Here is a 19,772-nt window from a genome sequence, read left to right as displayed (position 1 = left end):
GAACTAGTTTTGCAAGCCATTTCTTCTTAATTTCATTCACTTGTTATAATTGCCTTGAGTGTGGGAGAGCTTTCTGTGAGTAGTAGTAGTTTGTTTGGTCTCTGGAATTTGTGTGCATAGTGCTGCATTTGTCAGGCATCATCTAACTGAAATGTCTTTTGTTGATGGGCTTGTGCAGAAGTTCCTCTCATGGTTGTTAAAGATATTTAAATCTAATACAATTTACACATTTATCAGTAAGATAGAATGACCACCATTGGGTTTTTAAGAGCTGTTTTATTTTTGTAATATTTTTCATTCATGCTTCATTTCTGTGTTTTTTAACACACCTGGGAGACATAAAGTAAAATTTCTTTCTTCAATATTAATCTCTTGTTCTGGACCTTCTTGAAAAATCTCTTTGTGGGGTAGATTTGAAAGTAGAGTTTGGAGGTATCTGATCAAGAATATGTAGTGAATTAAGTAGAGTGATGTTAGCACCATTGGCACCACATTATATTTTTTAGGGGAAAATGTTCTTATGTTACTAGTTACTCTGTTTCATGGGTTAAAATCATGTTGTCCTTACAAAATTGGAGATCTAGCCCTTAAAATTTTCTGATCAAGCATTAGTAGACTCTATAATACAGGAACTACAGATTTTTTATAAGTAAAAATAATCTTATTTTTATAAGTAATCTATCATTGTTTCTGTAGTTTATATCTAGTAATTTTTAAATTCAACTTTTTAATTTTTTGTCAAACAGGACAAAGTTTAAGGAAGGTAATTGTGCCAGTAATGAGGAGCTCTCCTGCACTGTAGGTAGTCTTTGCTTCTTGACTTCCAAGTGTCATCTGACTTTTTGGACATAAAGTTTTTTAAGTTGTTCAAAAGAAAGAAAGCAGAGGAAGCTTCTATAAGAAAATCAGTCTTCAAAGGAAAATAATGATAATAAAATAAAAAAAAAACCTTGGACAGAGGGCTACTTCTGTACACTGTGCTCACAATGGAAATTACCTAAAATACAAAAGTAATATGAAGAAAAATGAAAGACAGGTGGTAGAACAAAAAAATCGAAGTGTTTTGTTTGTTTATGAAATATGCCATTTATTCAAGGTTTCCTAGCTAATAATTATGTATTGTGTGTTAAATTGTCACTAAATATAAAAGAGGAGAGTAAGTAATTATCAAAGGAGAAGTACTGCTCATAGGCTAAGGTGATTATAGGACATTTTTGGTGGTTTTGAAATGAGCAAGTATTCCACTGCAAATCCTTACTGTGCAATGATGATTAAGTAATGTTCCTTTTCCCTAAAACAGTTATGCTGGGGAGGGAGGAGATTTAATTAAGCTGTGCTGCTCATTGTACCTGCAGTATCTACTACTTGCTCAGGCTCTTAGATTAAAGAACAGCTGCCATTCTTACTCTCCACGTTGTACTACGTCATTTCTGTCCTTCATAAACCTGACTATGAATAAACTGGATATACTGAGAGTAAAAAAACCCCAAATCCAACAACATGACTTTGCATCCAGTGTTCTGTCCCAGACTTTAATCTTGTGTAAGAAATAAAATACAGTTTTTAAGGGCTAATGGAAAATTCATTCCATATGGAACATGCCCCGCCTTGTGTACTTATACTACTTTTGCCAAATGGGATTGAAACATTTTCATTCTGTTCTAAAGCCTTGGAAGGCCAAGTGCCATAAAAACAAGCTTAGCAAGAAAATCTTGTTGCAGTATGAAATGGGCGTGTTAACACTTAAACCAGTGACCACAGTCAGTCTGAATTAATTTTGTTTCTGATGATACCATGAAATCCAGTCAATAACAAACTATTTATTGTATATGATGAAATAAGCTTCACATTTGATTAGAGACTTTATATGCATTGCTTTAATGTGTTCACACCTTTTCAAGGACTTTGTCAATAAAATGTGAAAGTGTTCTTTCACTTCTATGCATTTATTGAATACTTTTGTCATGGTCACCTAGGAAACAAATGCAGGTATACATTTGTGAGCATTTGCAGCTTCTTTTCATTCTTGATGCAGCTAAGGAAGTCACACTTGAAAGAACATAAGAATCGTTTTAATTAATGCACAAAATTTTTCAGAATACATTAGTGGCCATCAGACACTAAGCAAAATGCTATGAACAGTTTGACCTTTGAAATATAGTTGGATTTATCTCACAAGTATAAAAGTTTTCTGACTAAAGATAGGAAGAAGAAGATGATCTTGAAGAGAATAATGAGCTGCATATGAAAATTATAAGCTATTCTACTTATTGTAGAAGTATTATTCAGATAATATGAAGGTAAAGATAGCATAAGAACCAAAATGTAATGAAGTCTATGCATACTTTACTAATCAACAAAATAAGCTTGACTCATGCTGTGCATTAAGTGAACTGTACAATATCTTCCATTACAATTTTTAATGAGCCAATTCAGTTTGGTACAAAACTGATTAGAGAATAAGAATACTATGTATCAAAGTTAATTTTTTTACTTCTGTTTTAGTTTGAATAGGAATCTAGTAGAATATATAAGAACTGTTCAGAGTTTTTAAAAGAATTTTAGAAACATATTTGTCTTTGCAAGAAAATCTAGATATACTTAATTTGTGATATGTTTGTAACTTTATATTGATGACAGCAGTAACTGATAGATATGGGTCCAGATTTATCCATCTGATAGGACCAGGCTTGTCAACTGAGTTACGGACATTACACTATTGCATTTTCTTGCTCATTAGCTTTGTCTCTGATGAACAGATTTTGACAACATATTTTCAGAATCATAGAATGTTAAGGCGTTGGAATGAACCCTAAAAATCATCTAACCCCAACCCTGCCTGCCATGGACCAGGTTGCTCAGAGCTCCATTCAAATTAGCTTTGAACACTTGCAGTGATGGGAACATCCACAACATCTCTGAGAAACTTGTTCCAGTCCCTCACAACATATATCTGCTGGAGCTTATTGTGTGCCTTTGACATCTTTGGGTGTTTTTTGCCATTCTACAGATTTCCACTTCAGTGGCTTGTAGAATTTGACAGTCATGTTGTTCTGTATCTGGCATAATGTCCATTTGATTCCTTCTGATGAGTCTTAACAGTTCTGCTTCCAAATTTGCATCTAATTAATCAGTTGGTGCTGGTCTTCAATTTCTGATTTCTTCTTGGTAGGATATTTTTGTTAAAGTCTCATAGCAATTTCTACTTTCCTTCATTGGTACAAGCACTTCAGTTTTAGAAATTAAACTGATTCAAAAACCAGTTTGCATTTCTGAGTCAGATTTATGTGTTGTACTTATTTAAAAAGCTGTTGTCTAGACTTTGACTACTGCCAAGTCTTGCTTCTAGAATATTAAACTTTTCATGACGCTTACTCAGCATGTCATTCCAGCTTTTTGGTGTTTCACTGCCTCCTTGTCAAATATCAGCTTGCCTTAAAAGCACTTTAATGCCTTGAAGATAATGAACAATTTGGCAGCAAAAATATTTTCTGACTGATTTGGACCCCCTGCATAAACTGCTTGGAGCCTGAGATCATTGAAACCTCTTATGCTGGCTTTTTTGAAATTAGGATTTATTTCTGTTTGAATTCTGAAATCTCTCCTTGGGAGAGCCATTTAAATGTGAGTGTGTATTTTTCTCTTTAACAGTAGCTTATGGGCTATAATGGTAGAATATTTTTGCATTTTTATGTTTAGTTTTATTGTAAAGAGCCTCAGGATGCCTTTGCATGAAAGGCACTATATAAGCTCACTTTGTATTGCATTGTATTGTATAGTGACAAGTGCAATAATCTCCAGGTTTCCTATCCATTAAAGAACTAATTTCACAGCTCACTAATTACGTGAATGAGAAGGGGAAATAGGTCCTTTTTCTCTAAGGTATGCTGAGCAGATGGCGTAGCACTCATTTCCACCAGCTGAATCTCAGGTCCTCTCGTGCTTTTGGTTCCGAGACTCACCAGGCCTCTGTTTATCAAGATCAGGAGAGAGATATCACTTTCTTGTACAGCATGACAGTGTTACTGAGAGGCTGTCTCTGTCCTTTGCTAATGCAACATTTCTTACAAACACTGTGTCTAAGTCTATTTATTTAGGATGGGACATGAAAACTAATAAAATTAATGTGCATTTTGATGTATTTCTAATCTACCTCTGATTTATTGAAGATACTGATTAGTTCTGCCATAGGGATTTGAACTGATGCACATTAAAAATTATTAATGATTCAATTGAATACTGTTGGGATGGAATCTTGTCTGTAATTTCAAAACAAAAAACAATACTTCCTGAACCTGTACACTTTGCTTTATAGCTAAGGTTTTCTCAACTTGTTTCCTTTTTTCTTTTGCATCACTCATGAAAATAACCAACTTGAATCAAACATGCACACAGTGATTTATATAGCTCCTTAACATACTGCTTTTTAAAGTAACTTGAGTCATCAGATGCTCGTGTACTCCCATGATCCTGAAAAGTAGCTATCTGAGCCCTTTTTGCAGCATTAAAAAGAGAAAAGCTAAGACTGCCTGAAGATCCTGACATAACTCATGTATGACATGGCAACAAGCCTACATTTTACAGTGCTGCACAAGCAGCTAGGCCATTTTTTTTCCCTTCAGCAGAACGAGCAGTGCTAATTTGTTGTTTCCTTCTCTCTCTGTCGTTTCAGACGGACGCGGCGCTGATGTACGACGCGGTGCACGTGGTGTCGGTGGCGGTCCAGCAGTTCCCGCAGATGACCGTCAGCTCGCTGCAGTGCAACCGCCACAAGCCATGGCGCTTCGGGACACGCTTCATGAGCCTTATCAAGGAGGTAAGTCACTAATAAAGGGTCCTGCTCCCCTGCTTTCTTTTCTCCCAGTTCCCATTTTCTTTTGCTTTCACCCCGTTAGTTTTTTTTTTTTGTTGTTGTTATTTTTTCACTAGATGATCGTCTCTCATCTTGTTATATATAAGGAGTTTGACAAGCAAAACAGCATTTTTATTTGAAAGTATTACTTGGAACTAAAGTACTTGAAAGTATTACTTGGAACTAAAGTACTTGAAAGTATTACTTGGAACTAAATTTCCTGAAGTATTACTTGGAACTAAAAATTTGGAAAGATGAAATAACTGCATTCTAAATAAAACTTATATTTGTAGATAATTGGGTCTGTGTGGAGCATTTGTGGCATTGAAAACCCAAACATGTGAAATTCTAAACCGTAGACTGATTATGAGAAATCCATCAACTAAATACTGGCATAAGTTAAAAGGGGCCAGGAATTAATTTTACTTCCTGGTTAAAACTAATTTTTTTCTTAATTTTCTATAGTGAATTACTATATGTCTCTTTGATTACCCAAGATGCTGTTTAGATATTGACAGATAGGGACAGCAAAGCTATAAGATTTAAGGTGCTAAAGACTATTCAATTCAAGACTGTAGAATATTCAAATCTCCCATACTGTAACTCCTCATACAGTGTTTCTAAATCCAGATATAAAAAATATTCTGATGAGGAGAATAATTTGCAGTGGAATGTATTTTTTTTTTCCAGTATTGGTTCCTTCTAGGAACCAATAATAATTTTATTTCCCACATTTTCTCTCCTACTTTGTATAGTTTCAGAACTAGGGTAGATTTAAGTTATAAAAAAAGTGAAAGTATTGCACTTTATTAAAAGTGAGGAATAAACTTAGGAAGGCTGGCTCACTGACCTCAATTTTTACTGTCTCGGTGTGGTTTCAGGGGAATCAGCATCTTCCAAAAGTAAGCTTTTATTTCAATGAAATTTCCTGAGAAAAAAGATGAAGTCCAGCATTAATGAAAGAGATTGAAGCTTGGGGACTGGGGATGGGGAAGTATGTAGGGAAGCAGAAGGGGAAATGCATGCATGAATGATGGACGAATGAAAAAAACCCAGCCTTTTATCTTGTTCAGTATATCTTATTCAGTAAAAGAACTGAAAAGAATAATAGAATCTATTGCCTGATATGGGAAGTTTAAAAAATTGTCTATGAAGACTAAAAGAAAGTTTGATTTCATTAGCAAAAAATAAATACAAAATATTTAAAAACAAAATATCAGCCACAAGGTAAGTTATTTACATAAAATGAATAATTAATGATCCCATTTTGACAGGAGCAGTTTGCTCTTTCTGAGAAAAAAAAATAAAGGAAGAGGTATTTATTTCTAGAAATTGTTTTTTCTTTCTTCACAGGCCCACTGGGAAGGCCTCACAGGCAGGATAACTTTCAACAAAACGAATGGCTTAAGGACAGATTTTGATTTGGATGTCATCAGCCTCAAGGAAGAAGGTCTTGAAAAGGTGTGTAAGACATTTGCCTGCAAGGGAGTGGGAAACAAAGGAAAACAAAACTTAACCCCTAGAAACATTTACAACAGTATTTCTTGTGTTATGTAAACCAGTGTACCTGCTCTCAAGTCAGTATAAGTGGTACTAAAAAGTTAAGAATTGGTATCATCAGTGGTTTAGTTGTCTTCTGACATAAAAGTTTCTTGTACAGAGGTGGAGTGAGAGCCCAAAGAATTTGGAAATGCTCTTTCCATGTAGCTTAGTATTGTCCATATTTGAACTCAAGAGCTCAGGAAGCATGTACAGATATCTGGCCTGCCTATGTGACACCATCCTAACCTGAAGTCAGATCATCTTCCCTCCGGCCACGTTACCATGAAGAGGCAATTGCAGGAAGCTACAGTGCCTCACATTGCTGTGACCAGCAGGCAAAGCTTTTGCAACTGGAGTCTGTCTTGAAGTTTGCATTTAGAGCTGATGTTCAGTGCTCTGTAAGAACTATGTTTTTCTTCATCTTCAGATCAAGTTCTGTCAGCTATTGCCCCAAGGTGGTAATTGTGGGCACAAACAAAAATAGAAATTAAGGGAAGGGACCATACTGCAGAGTTGCATTTTCTTCTGTAAATCACTGAATGGAGATGCTAGCATAAACAACATATTTTCCCAAAATTTTGTCTCACAAGACTAGCTTTGGAATATTAATTTTCTCTTACTGGGAAGATTTGTAAAAGCTCAGAAACCATGAGCTTGTCTTGAAACACTTACATAGGTAATAACATTTTTGTTGTCTAGAGGAAAACCTGTGATTCAAGAACTAAATTATATTTTAAAATGTTCAGTAATACACTGACAGTAGATTTCTTCTATGAAGTGTCCCATGAAGTGAACTCAGGCCACTTAGCCAGGGAAAAGAATGACTAGACTTGAAAAGTAAATCAGTATTGTGTACAAGTAGAATAAGTACAGTGCAACCTGTCTTTTTTACTGGAAACAGAAATGGAAGAATTAATGTTATGGTAATAGCTAAATAAGTCAGCAGTGGCTGAAGAGTTTGCATGTAAGCAACAAGTGTTGAAAATGTGGAAAGGAAGTCTTTGTAATTTAGGATGGCTTTAAGAACATTAGGTGATATTTGGGAATTCCAAAGCAATGTGAGATTTTTGGAAAATAAAATCTCAGTTGACAATACACTAGGAGATATATACATCACTGAAAATATAGAGATAAGGCAAAAAAGGTCTACAAAGAAATATGGAAGACAATAAAATTCAACAGGAAATATAGTAGTACTCTAAAATACATAATAGAAAAAAGTCACTTGGTAAAAAGTTATATTGAAAGTTAAGTAAGAGACAAAAACAGAAATACTTTTTGAAACATAAAGATATTTTAAAAAGCCCAGTATGTGCTTGAGCTGTATAGAAAGATTTTCATAGAAAAGATACTTTTACAGTCTTCATCTCTTATTTTGGTCATGTGATAAGTAGAAGTGATAATATCACTTTTTCACCAAAAAATGTTGGCAATCTTTGGAATGAGCAGAAAGAATCAGCTACTGTATATGAGCAAAACCAGAGAAGTTTCTCTGGGGTGCAAGGAGATGAGATCAGGAAAAGGAAAATTCAAGTGTATGCGCATTCGATTGAATTGCTTACTAAACATATGAAACATATGGTGTATTTTACTGAGAAAGATAAATCAATGCCCACAGAGAAATGTTTCTCTTTGAACAAAGTTTCATTATTCTGAAAGAATGCAAACCTTATTCTTCTTGAATCCAGAGTGAATGATTAAATTTTGGAGCAGGACAGTTCCTAGATGAAGAAGTACATTTTAGCCAGTTCTTTCATTTAAAAGAGCTGTCTCAAAGTTTTGAGGATTTTTTCCTCCAAGACTTAATTCTGTTAAAGTGGTGATGAGTCACCCTTCTCTCAGTCCCCTACCTCCATCCACATGTGCACTCCATCTTTCTGTTTCCTTCTTTCTGCTCCTCCTTTTTACCCTTTGCCTCTGCCTCTCCCTCTCCCCCCTCTCCCAGACCCTCTTTGCCTGTTTCCCTTTCCATCTAATCCTTCTCCCTTGTGCCTATTAATCTCTTTCCATACCCTTTCTATTCTCTTTTTCCTTCAGGAGCCTTTTTGCATCTTTGTCCTTATCTGATATGTTTTCACTGTTCTTCCCAAACCATCTTGTCAGACATCTCTGTTTATGTGGTAAGAGTTGCTGAACAGGTTTTTTTTTTCCTTTTCTCCTGTACATCCTTCCACTTGTGTGATGAGAAAAGGTGGGGAGATGCATATTATGGTGCACAGAATTCTTTTGCCCTGTTCCCATACTGTAAACTGTTATTATTTCTTCTAACCTCTTTCCAAATATTTCTCTTGTCAATGACAATAGTTTAGCTCAACAATTTCAGCAGTAATCCCTGAAGAGAAAAATATTGATGGATGGGAGAAAAAAAAAATTGTGAAAAATTGCTAGAAGACTTTTTTTTAAACTTAGATTTTGTACAAAAATGTCCTAAATTACCTGTTAGTACAACCAGTATAACTGAGAAATTACCTAAATCATGTGTTATAAGTTCAATGACTGCTGAAGTCAGTGACAACAGAAAAATTCCTCACTGATTTAAAAAAATGCTATGTGTGATCTCAGCTTTTACATAAAGTACTTGTTCCTGAAACTCTTGAATGAAAGGTGATAATCAAGCATCAGTCAATAAGTAAGTGTTTCCAAATAAAATTTCATGTCTGCCAAAAATGATAGCTCCTTGTAAGATGAACATGACAAAATTAGGAGATGATTGGAGTGCTGTTAATATAATATACCACAAAATTTTATTACAGTCACTTTGGACAGACTGAAACTATTCATGATTAAGCACAGTGAAAATCCAAAACTATGACACTCCAGTATAATAAATTATAATTTAAATTGCAGTCAATCAGTCTTTACACTGAGGTTGCATTGTGAGGAAAATTATTTTATACTTCAAGGAGATAGCAAATACCTGAATTTAATATCGCTTTTGATATGAAAATTTGTCACTGAAGAAGAATCACATATCCTGAATAAGAGATGTTACAACTGGCTTGAAGCCTTGTTCAGAAACTTTCACAGGGTGGCAAAGGGAGAAAAAAAGAGAGGGAAAAAAAAAGAAAGACGTAGTAAATCTGTGGGATCCAGAAGTATTAAAGTATTGTTATTTCTATTATATTTGGCAAAGAAGGCATGAATAGTAATATTACTGAAGAAAGGAAAACTAATTAAGCAATTTGCAAATGGGAAATACAGAAATAAGAAAAAATATTACTACCCTTAATGCAGTATAATTATTTCCTTGATGTAATCACCACTACTACTAATTACTCCACAAAACTAAATAAAGAAGGTATAGATAAATTTGAAAAATCTTTGAGAGTTGAGCATGGTTCAGGCTGCTTAGTCAGTGGGTAGCACTGCAGAAAGGCAATGATCCTCCCTAATTCAATGCTTGTGGCACTTCACTGTGAGTCATATTCACTGTTTTGATTGACTCAGAGCAAAAATAATGTTAATTTTCTCAGGAGAACTTTGAAGAAAAATCAAAAAGAATAATACTTGAAAGTATACTTATCTATTCATGAAGATAAATCACTTTTGAAACATGCAGAAGTAAGAAAGCTACTGAATTTTTGGGACTAGCAGCTCATGAGACTGAATCTCTGTAAAGTGCTCCAGAGCACAAGTAAACTCAGCACAATTTAAGTTTCACGAGTGGGCAGTGCTTCTTTTTTGAGGGAGATGGTGAAATATTTTGATGGTTTTGGCTAGGACCGAGTTAATTTCCTTCATATAAGCTTGTATGGGGCTGTGATTTGGATTTGAGCTGAAAACAGCGTTGATAACAGGAATGTTTGAGCAATTGCTAAGCAGGTCTTGTACAGAGTCAAGGTCTCTGGAGCCTGCAGAGCGACAAAGTGATGCTGGGTGGGCTTGTCCAGCTGGGTGAGAATATCTGGTCTCGAGGGACTTCAGTAACCTGGTAGTTACCTGGAAGTAACTATGTAAATATGTGGAAGCTTGGATGCAAGTTTTTAACACTTGACATGAATTTGGGAAATTGTATTCCATGTTCCTGAGGACCACCGCAATTACCACGTTACAGTATACTCTATGATATTTAATGATGAATGTAGCTCTTGGAATTGTTTCAGCTTAAATAAGCTGATTCTTGCCTAAGCTAATTCCTTCCATCATTTTTCTTTGTCTCACTGTGGAGCACATGCTAATGGGTACACCTGGTTTGGATCCTGTACTTTGGATAATAAGTGTTAAAATATTCAGATTGGCACAGTCCCTTCAGAATAGTTTAGCCATTTAGGAGAATTGGAAAGAATAATAGGAGATTGAGGGCTTGACAATATAGTCAATATTTACAATAAATTTACTGTGTGAATGTTCTCTCTAAAGTGTATATATGAATACCTGTTTCACATTTTAAGAAAATTTGTAAGTTTGTTTAAAACAAAAGGGATGCAATAAGTTAAATTGTAGCTTGTTTGAATTTCGGTTATAGACTACCTTGATGCACTTTTTCTTCATTTTGGCTTTTAAACTTTTCTAGTAAAAACACATTGGCAATTCTATTCAGTTCAAAAAGCTACTTACAAATTAAAACAATGTGCTGAAACAAATAGGAAATAATTAACTTGCTGCATTGTTTTTGCAAAATTTTTCTGTAAGAAGCAGATTTGAAAATACATGTCTGTGATTTGGGAGCTAAACACATCAGTAACATATAAGAACCTGTGGTACAAATTGTTGGGTTTGAGCTCATCAACAAAGATAATCCAAAGAAAGTTTAATTTTGAACCTCTGATTTTGGTCCATTTCTTAGATTTTTGGTTAACAAAAGCAGCAGCAAAAGTACAATTAATCTAATTTAGAAAAATAATAAATCAATTTATCAAGACAGAAGTTTCTTTTTAAAGCAATGCTGTTGATAATTCTTATAGGTCTGCAGTAGATTAAATCTGTAGTTAGATAAAATCCAGATTCTAACAGTTGATATTCTTTTGCTTGTGCTTCTGACTATGTCAAAAAGTAGTAGAGGATGTATTTTAGTTACCAATGTCTTACCTTTTGCCAATATAAATTTGAATTATAAACATGAATTTGAACAAAGCAAATGATTTAATGAATTTAGGATTTGAAACTGATCATATAAAATGTTGGTGTTTCCTCAGAAATTTTTGTGCTACTTGTGTACCTGAAGTTATATCTCATAGAGGAGATTAATTCAGCTTCAGTTATGTAGCATCAGGCTCTAGTTCTCATCTTTGTCATTCCTTGTTATTCTACTCTAGTTTCATCTTTGAAGTAAAGCAAACACCATGATTGTCATAATTAGCAGAACTGCAATTAAATGTTAGCAACCCTTTTAAAATTTCTTGATTGCGGCCAAGCTGCAAGGCTGAACATTTTGTGTTTTCTGAAAGCCTTTCAATTCACTAAATCAAATTGTATTAAAACAGTAAATGAAGGAGAGATTTTTTGGTAGCAAGGCTTGATTTCAATACTTTGAAATGATGTGTTAGATGGGTTTTTTTCCAATTGTATTTCTGAGACACACATATTCTTTCTTCCCTCCATGATTCTTTGATCAGCTTATGAGGTACTGAATGGCCAAGTTCAAAAGAGTGACTTCTTGAAACTGAGTGTTAAGCAAGGAAGACAGAGAAAATATTGATTCCTGTGGGATAGAAAATTGTAGAAAAAGAGAACAAATTTGTCTTTTCTTTATTAAAGCATCCACTGATTCATGCTCTGCTGTAGTCTCAGTTTTAGAAATGGAACTCTTTTTATCCACACCACCTTGCATCCTAAATTTACTTTACAGCTCTGTGGCAACAAATGACTTGAAAGTATACAAACAGTCTTTCCGGGCTCAGTTAAAAAGATAATTTTAACAAATTGTGTGTGTTTATATACATACATACATATATTTGCAATGAATCCTTATAGAAATGCTTAATTTTTGTCTAGGTTTAGTTTTAAAATAGCTTTACCTTGTGTTATAGATATTACTTAGTACTTAAAATTATGTTTAAAATTGTGTCTAAAACCAAAATAAGACATATTTGTGGGCGTTTTCCTAGACAACGGAGTAATACAAACATTCTGATTTCTAAAATGGGTAGTTATATTTACCATTATAATTGTATAGGAATGAAAATGCAGATAAGTTACAGATAAGCCTCATTACTTACTACTTAGCATGAAAGTCTGTCCTTGACCTGAACTTTAAAGCACAACCTTGTATGTTCTTAGATAAAAATCCTATAGATTTTATTTTGAAGTATAAAATGTCAAAATACTCATGTGTTGAAGATTTATCTGTAAATAAATTGGGTTATTGCCTGTTCCTGTCTTCTCCATTACTTTTTCCCAAAAACATATTTTGTCCTGTTGTTCTCTCTGATCATAGAAAAGGGTAAATCCTTTTGAAGAGACAATGCTCTCTTCTCTGCAAATTAATTTCTTCCTGTTATCTTCAGATGTGGTTTATCTTGAGAAATGGAAAATTAAGTATTAAGAGCAGCTTTAGATATTCTTTATATCATTTTTACACCTAATGTCACACTTCACAAAACATAATTTAGGGTATTGCTAAACATATTTTAAATAACCAGACTTTAAATGTAATGACAGAGAAAACTGAAACAAAATTTAATAATCATTCTTAGCAATCAATTTTTTTTCCCCTGTAACAATCTGTTTTTTCTTAAAATGTTCTTTTCTAGATGCTGAATTGTAACTAATGGGTGATTTACACAGTAATTTACTGTTTTATAGGTTGGAACTTGGGATCCATTGAGCGGCCTTAACATGACAGAGAATCAGAAAGGAAAACCAGCAAACATCACAGATTCCCTGTCCAATCGCTCTTTAATTGTCACTACCATCTTGGTAAGCAATTCTATTTGCTTCCCTGAAATAGAGTTATGCAGAAAAACTGATAGAGTGTGACACACTAATTGCAATAGTAGTGAACAGTCTGCAGTGTGCGTTACCATTACTTAGAATTTACTTGGAATTACTTGGAATTTATGGTGTCAGGAGTGAACACCAGTTGATAAACTAGTCATGAGCGTTTACTCTTGCCTTCATTGTGAGCAGGTTATCCTGATTTTAGAGTTACGTTAATTGATTAGTAATTTAACTTTTCTTATTATTGGCTGAAATGTTTTCTTCTTTACAAAGCTGCTTTTTTCAGCCCTATGAGATCACAAAAGATAATTGGTTTTAAAGTGCGTTTTGTCTGTTAGCCTGATGATTTTAGCCAGCAAAAATTTATTGCTTTTGTTTGCTATTCTAACACCTCAAAGGAAAGTACAAAGTATTTAACATTTATTTAGAATTGCGCTTGCTCAATTATTGAGATGAAATTTTTAGTTATACAGAGATATAATTGATCCTTCAAACTAGACCAGAAGAAACAATTTGAGTAACTTCTGTATTATTTTCACTGTTGACAAATTCATAGCAGTGAATGAGGTATTTTTTACTTATAAATAAACACATTTATTTATATAAAAATACATGTTCATTTATTTCCTCACAGTAATTTTGAAATAGTAATTTTAATTTCAATGCAAATTTAAAATTTTCCAGAAGTTTGTCTGGTAAATTTGTCTGTTGCCCCCATTATCATGAATTTGCAGATATTAAAAAAGAATCTGCTTCCTGGTGGTTGTATACTTTATTAAGAATCTTTTACCTACCAATGTGTATTATGACATTTCAAACTAGAATGAATTTTTACAGGTGTATAGACACAAATGCCAGTGTGCTTTTAACCTTTTATGTAACATAAGTCATATAATTTCATCCAGTGGGTACTTTTTTCACTGCTTATAAGGTCTGTTTACAAGTGATAGAAAATCTTCTGTAATCCTTCACTTCATTTATTTTACTAATTGAATAATACACAGCAGATATACAAAATGGAACACGACTGACTCACTCTCAGATGTAATTTCTTGTTATGCTAAGACAAGCACAGATTTACCACAACTTCCTCTTGTACCATTAATTATAGTGATGGTCTGCTATAGTTATAATTTAGTTTATAAATTTATAATTCCTTGATTCTTTTATCTTAATGAAATGTAAATGAATGTCATGTATTCTCTTATATTAAAAGCATGTCCTCTAGAGTATTATTCTGTCAATTTTCTTCCCACTGACTTTCATATGTTTCCTACATGTAAAAACTACTGCATTATCAAGTAAATTTTATTAATAAGTCCAATTCCATGCTCTCTATACTGCTATTCCTTTATACCCGATATCCTGCCTAGGATTTTTCTTGATACTATTCACTGATCTGTAACCTTAATTCATGTGAACCTACTGGCTGCTAGAATTCCTGCTTTACAGAACAAAGTCCTGTCTCTGCCAGTGACCTGCTCCCTTTGTCACTCAGTAATGCACCAGCCTTTGCATCTGCACTCTTCAGTAGCCATCATTGTGTGCTTGATTCCAGACTGTGATAACAAAACTGCAACAATCCCCACAAGATTACATAAGAAACACTCAATAATTCAGGGTGTTCCAAGTTTGTTTGTGTTTTAACATCTGCCTGTTGATGAGGTTTGAGTTAGTATCCTCCAAGTATCATATTGCTCTTATATAGTGATACTGGCATGATTTTGGTTGAAATAATTAGCTCAAGAAATGGTAAATAGCAGAAATGTAAATAGCAGTGTTGTCAGTGAGCACTGATTTTAATCTGGTAAAGCTCACAATAGAAGACTCCTGAGATTCAAGAGAAAAGCTGCTTTCTGTAATCAAGGATACCCTTTCTCTTAAGAGCTAACTTTTGGTTAGTGGTCTTTTAAAAGTATCGATCTTCTTTGCAGGTATCTAAATAATGCATGAAAAAAAAAAAGACTTTAAATTGGTGTCACAAGTTGCTCACTTGTAGCTGCCTTTTTCACTTCAGTTATTGTTTAGTAAAAGTTTTGGTAATTGCAGCTGTTCTTTTCAGCTATGAAGAAAGGTATTCAGAAGAAGTGGTACAAATTGGAAGAGCTGTACTTGGAATAGTAAAAAGAACCCAAACCATTTTTGGTGCAGAAACATATGTACTAGCTGTATTTGCTAGTTTTATCTTTTTTATGCTTAAAGAATATGTTTCTGTTGAACAGAAAGCAAATTAATGAATATTCATTTTTGTAGCAATGCAAGGGAACAATAGAAAATGCTAAAGCTCCTAGAAATATACCTACATCATCAGCTTTTCTCTCCTTTTTTAAGTCTGCAAAATCTTGCTTAGATGAAAAAAGAAAAGGCAATTCTATGATTTAAGCTATTCATATGGTTTTCCTATGATGTTTTCTTCACTTTGAGAATTCCCTACAATAGTCTATAGTAGACTGCCAGCTGGGGAGCCTTAATCATTTTTCTCTGTAGTTTGCCTTAATGCTCACTTTTCATTTAAATATCCCAGTCTTTCTTTTATTTTTAATTCTGAAATTTGGAGCAATATCTTTTTCCTCCTATATTTTGCAGTCATTTAGATCTTTACAGCTGTAAGTATACCCTGCATTTCTACTGGTGGCTGAGTCTCTAGAAGAAGAAATATATATTGATGGGAAAAGTAATAAAATATAAACTGTAATTCATAAATTCATCTACTGTAAGGAAGGACAGAACTATGTGCTCCTTTTTGTCTTGAGTTTTTCATTTCACAGGCAGCAAGCTGCAAGATTATTCCTTGGTTTCTCAACAATTCAATGCTCTCTTCTGGACAGGGACAGGGATTCTCAGGACTTCAGCCTTTCTCAGAAATCAACCTACATGTAGTTTTTGTGAAGAAACCTGTCTGATTTCCAAGTTCTGAACCCATAGCAGCCCCAAGCACCAACTGAGCATGTCCACTGGAGAGATAGGTCTTTTTAGGGAAGGGGGGGAAACTTTTGAAAGATAATAAGTATGCTGGTTTTTTATCTTTTATAATCATAGCTTTTAATATATCAATCCTTTTGATACTATTACTTTGCTTTATTTTAAAACCATCTGCATTGAAACTTCAGAATTTCTTTCTCATTTAAAAAGTCTACTTTTTGAATACTCTGCATTTAGAAAAACAAACCAAACAAAAAACCTACAGAAAACAAATTTTCAGCTTCAGTAATAAGGATTTATTATTATTTGATTCTCCTAAATTGACTCCTACCAGAACTCTGTAACATTTCTTCTCTTTAGACTTTAGATGTAAGTATCTAAATGTTTTTGTTCTTGTATATCTTCTACTTCAAACTTGAGAGAGTTTTAACTTTGGAATTCAATTTCCATGTTTATAAAGGCATGTGTATGGTACTTAGGGCATTTTTGATGCTAATTTCATACCAGCCTGTACATATTATCATACTGGTTCATATGCCCTGTTCTGCTAAAATAAATGCTTGTTTCCTTTCCTGTGTAGCTTTTATGTACTTTTCTGTATCTGCTTACATCAAAGCTTAGAAAAGCTCACAGTTGTCAAGTTTAATTTTTCCAAGGAATGTGTGAAAGTTATGAAAGGTGTGTGATGTTCTCAATTTAGTAGTTTTTGTTACTTCGCATTTGAAAAGTGAAATTACCTTTTTTATTGTCCTTCCCTTAAAAAAAAATGGTTTGAATTAGGAATTCAAATTCAAGGAATAGAATTAGAAGGAACTAGAAGGAATACTTATAAAATTTTTTAAACCATTTTACTTGGTTCAAAGTATAGTATTTCCACATTGTATTTTATTGATATATACTGCTTTATCAAATGGGTAGTGCATAATTTCTCTCCCTTTTCTCTTGGATGCCCAAGTATGAATTTTCAGTGGCCAAATTTTAAATTAATATTAAAAGAATATTAAAATTAAAAGAATAAATTTACTTGCTATCTTTATAAAGGTGGATCACGCATCAATTGTTTTGATTGATAGTAACTAGTTGCTTCACCTCTCCCACTAGAATTTTGACTGCCTATTGTGAAAACCTATTGTGTATTCCTTCTATCTGATATAAATGTTAAGAAAATGTGGCAGTCTTCTAACACTCCAGTATCCAACCTTCTGGTGAGCAGAAGCTAATCATCAAAATCTCTGTTCTAACAGTGGCAAATTTTCAAATGGTTCTCCTCTTTTCATTATCAGGCCTTCCACTTTCCTTTTGTTGATTTATTAATTTTATTTTGCTTTATTTTTCTTTTATCAATACTGGCAGTAATAAATTTTAGATTCTTTTAAAAATATGCTATTCCGTGTTGAAATTATGAAGGAAAAAAATATGTTTGATTAATATTAATAAAAAATTAAAGAACTTGAAATGTAAAATTTGTTGGAATTTCTAGTAATATCTTTGTAGTTGAAATGCAATATAACTCACAGGAATAATTCAAGTAAATATTTATTATTCAAATCTGAAAAGAAAAAGAGGAAGTTGAAGAAAATTGTTTTTTAGAATGTGTGCTTTTATTCAAGCATTAGCTGTACATTTTTAAAACTAAAACCAGACTGTAAAATTACAAAGTCAATTAATTTTCAAATATTTATCTTCTATTTGCTGATATGATTTTTAATCTACCTGTGATTCCACTGTTCCTTGCAGCCATACCTTTATTTGCAGTATTTTAGCTAAGTTTACTTTTCAGTAAATTTTCTCAGAAAAAGGATTTGTTGCATTTACAATTTTATTTGCACTCTCACTTGGAGTGTTAATCTGGCTTGGGATGGGGCTCTTCTGCATCCCTCTTCACCAAAGATATTTTAGTCTAATGAGACATCAAATGATGACTTTGATCTTAAAATTTTGTAACAAGCTGTTACAAAATTTGTAACCTGTTGTTAATTTAGAGTACCAATGTTTCCTGGAAACATTTTGTCTTCCTCAGGATTCATTCTGGAGTCTACAGTCAGAGTTTAATCAGTGACTTTTTGTTTCCAGGCTACTCATGTCATTCCAAGCAATAATAAAAGCGCTAATGGAAGATGTTCCCCTGATTTCCTGGGGAGATGTGTCCCGTTGAAAGACTTAATTTCAACTGAAGCTGTTTAGAAGATTTCGAGTACTGGTTTTGTGATGTGGTCTAGGAATTTTTAAGGGTCATGTTTTCAGGAACTGAAGGAAGAAAAGAAATTGTGAACAATGTTAAAGTAAATATAAACCAGCTGCCAATCTACATATCAGTCAGTTTAAAAACTCTGCCTACCTAATCAATGACAATTGTCCTAGTGAATGATTTTGGTGAAAATGATAATCCACCAAGAAGCAATGGTGATTGTACATTTAATGAATGGAGACTTTCCTGAGAGCAGGTTTAGCAACCAGTTTTATGGTAGCCCATTCTACAAGTTTAAAGCTTGAGCAAATGAAGCATGTAGAACCCTTTGCATGCACTTGTTCAGGATACCTGAATGCCATGCTCAGTATTTAGAATGTTTATTACTCGAGGAAAAAGCAAATTAGAGAAAACATTGGGATTAATAAGAGCTATTACAGATGAAGCTGCCAACACCAACCCTGCTCAAGTTGCATCAGAAATCACTTTACATAGCAAGTAAAAGGTCTGAAGAGAAAAAACCCCTAATTCTTTGTGTAGTAGAAGACTATAAGAAAAAGTAGCAGTAAGAAATTACTTAATGTAGGATAGGAAGAGCATTAAGAGAGTATTAATAACTTATTGATCAGTCTTCTCAGCAGAAATTAAAAATCATTGAATAGAAATTAAAAATCATTTGTACAGATACTATTGTAGGCCTTATCCAAGTTGGCCAGAGTAAAGACTATAAATGATTTGGAGTTGGAGCTAAGAATTCCAGAAAGGGTTGCAAGAATTTTTTATTTTTCCTTATGAAAATTTAAAAAAGCACCAGCAGAACAGATAAAATGTCTGAGGATTTCTATAATGATCTGATAGAAAAATATGCAGGAATTTATCAATGACCTGAATTGCTCAATGAAGAAAATCCTGCTGTGATTATTAAGTAAAGGAGAATTAAAAGCATAAATTGACAAATATATGTCCTCCCTGATATTGCACATATTTAAATTCTGTCCCAGATAACTCAGGATTGCTTGGAATGGGAGACAAAGACAAAAATGTTGTCAAGAATTTTGCCAGGATTCCAGACATCGGGGGATGTGTAAGACTGTAGATATCTGAACAACTCTGAGAGCAAATGTCTTGGATCTGTGTGTATGAGCATTCCAAGCTACATTGGAATTCCTTCATGCCTACAGAACAGGCCATGACACTGTGTAAGCACTAGCTCAGCAGTAATGAAAATATTCCTGTGTTATAACCCTGATTTGAGCACAAATCCAAACCATACTAGTTAATGTGAAGAAAATTGCTGCTACCCCAGAAATAAAGAGCACACTATGTTTTGTCATAGCATAGCTTCTGCCTGCCCAGGCGTGTGATTTCTTTAAGGAATTGTAATTTCAC

General features: G+C 33.7%; 1 protein-coding gene across 6 annotated transcripts in view; it reads left to right on the top strand.

Moving 5' to 3' along the window:
- The window catches only part of GRIK2 (glutamate ionotropic receptor kainate type subunit 2), a 359,071-nt gene that overhangs the window by 185,707 nt on the left and 153,592 nt on the right, over positions 1-19,772 (top strand). For all 6 annotated transcript variants that reach the window (XM_077176547.1, XM_077176545.1, XM_077176546.1 and 3 more), the window contains 3 exons: positions 4,673-4,816; positions 6,206-6,313; positions 13,139-13,252. In XM_077176547.1, the coding sequence (XP_077032662.1) occupies positions 4,673-4,816; positions 6,206-6,313; positions 13,139-13,252 (366 nt within the window). The remainder of the gene's footprint in view (positions 1-4,672; positions 4,817-6,205; positions 6,314-13,138; positions 13,253-19,772) is intronic.

Source organism: Agelaius phoeniceus, chromosome 3 (genome assembly GCF_051311805.1).
Source record: "Agelaius phoeniceus isolate bAgePho1 chromosome 3, bAgePho1.hap1, whole genome shotgun sequence".
In the NCBI taxonomy this organism is placed as follows: domain Eukaryota; kingdom Metazoa; phylum Chordata; class Aves; order Passeriformes; family Icteridae; genus Agelaius; species Agelaius phoeniceus.
The sequence above is the reverse complement of the archived record's forward strand: the minus strand, read 5'-3'. Positions and strand labels throughout refer to the sequence as shown.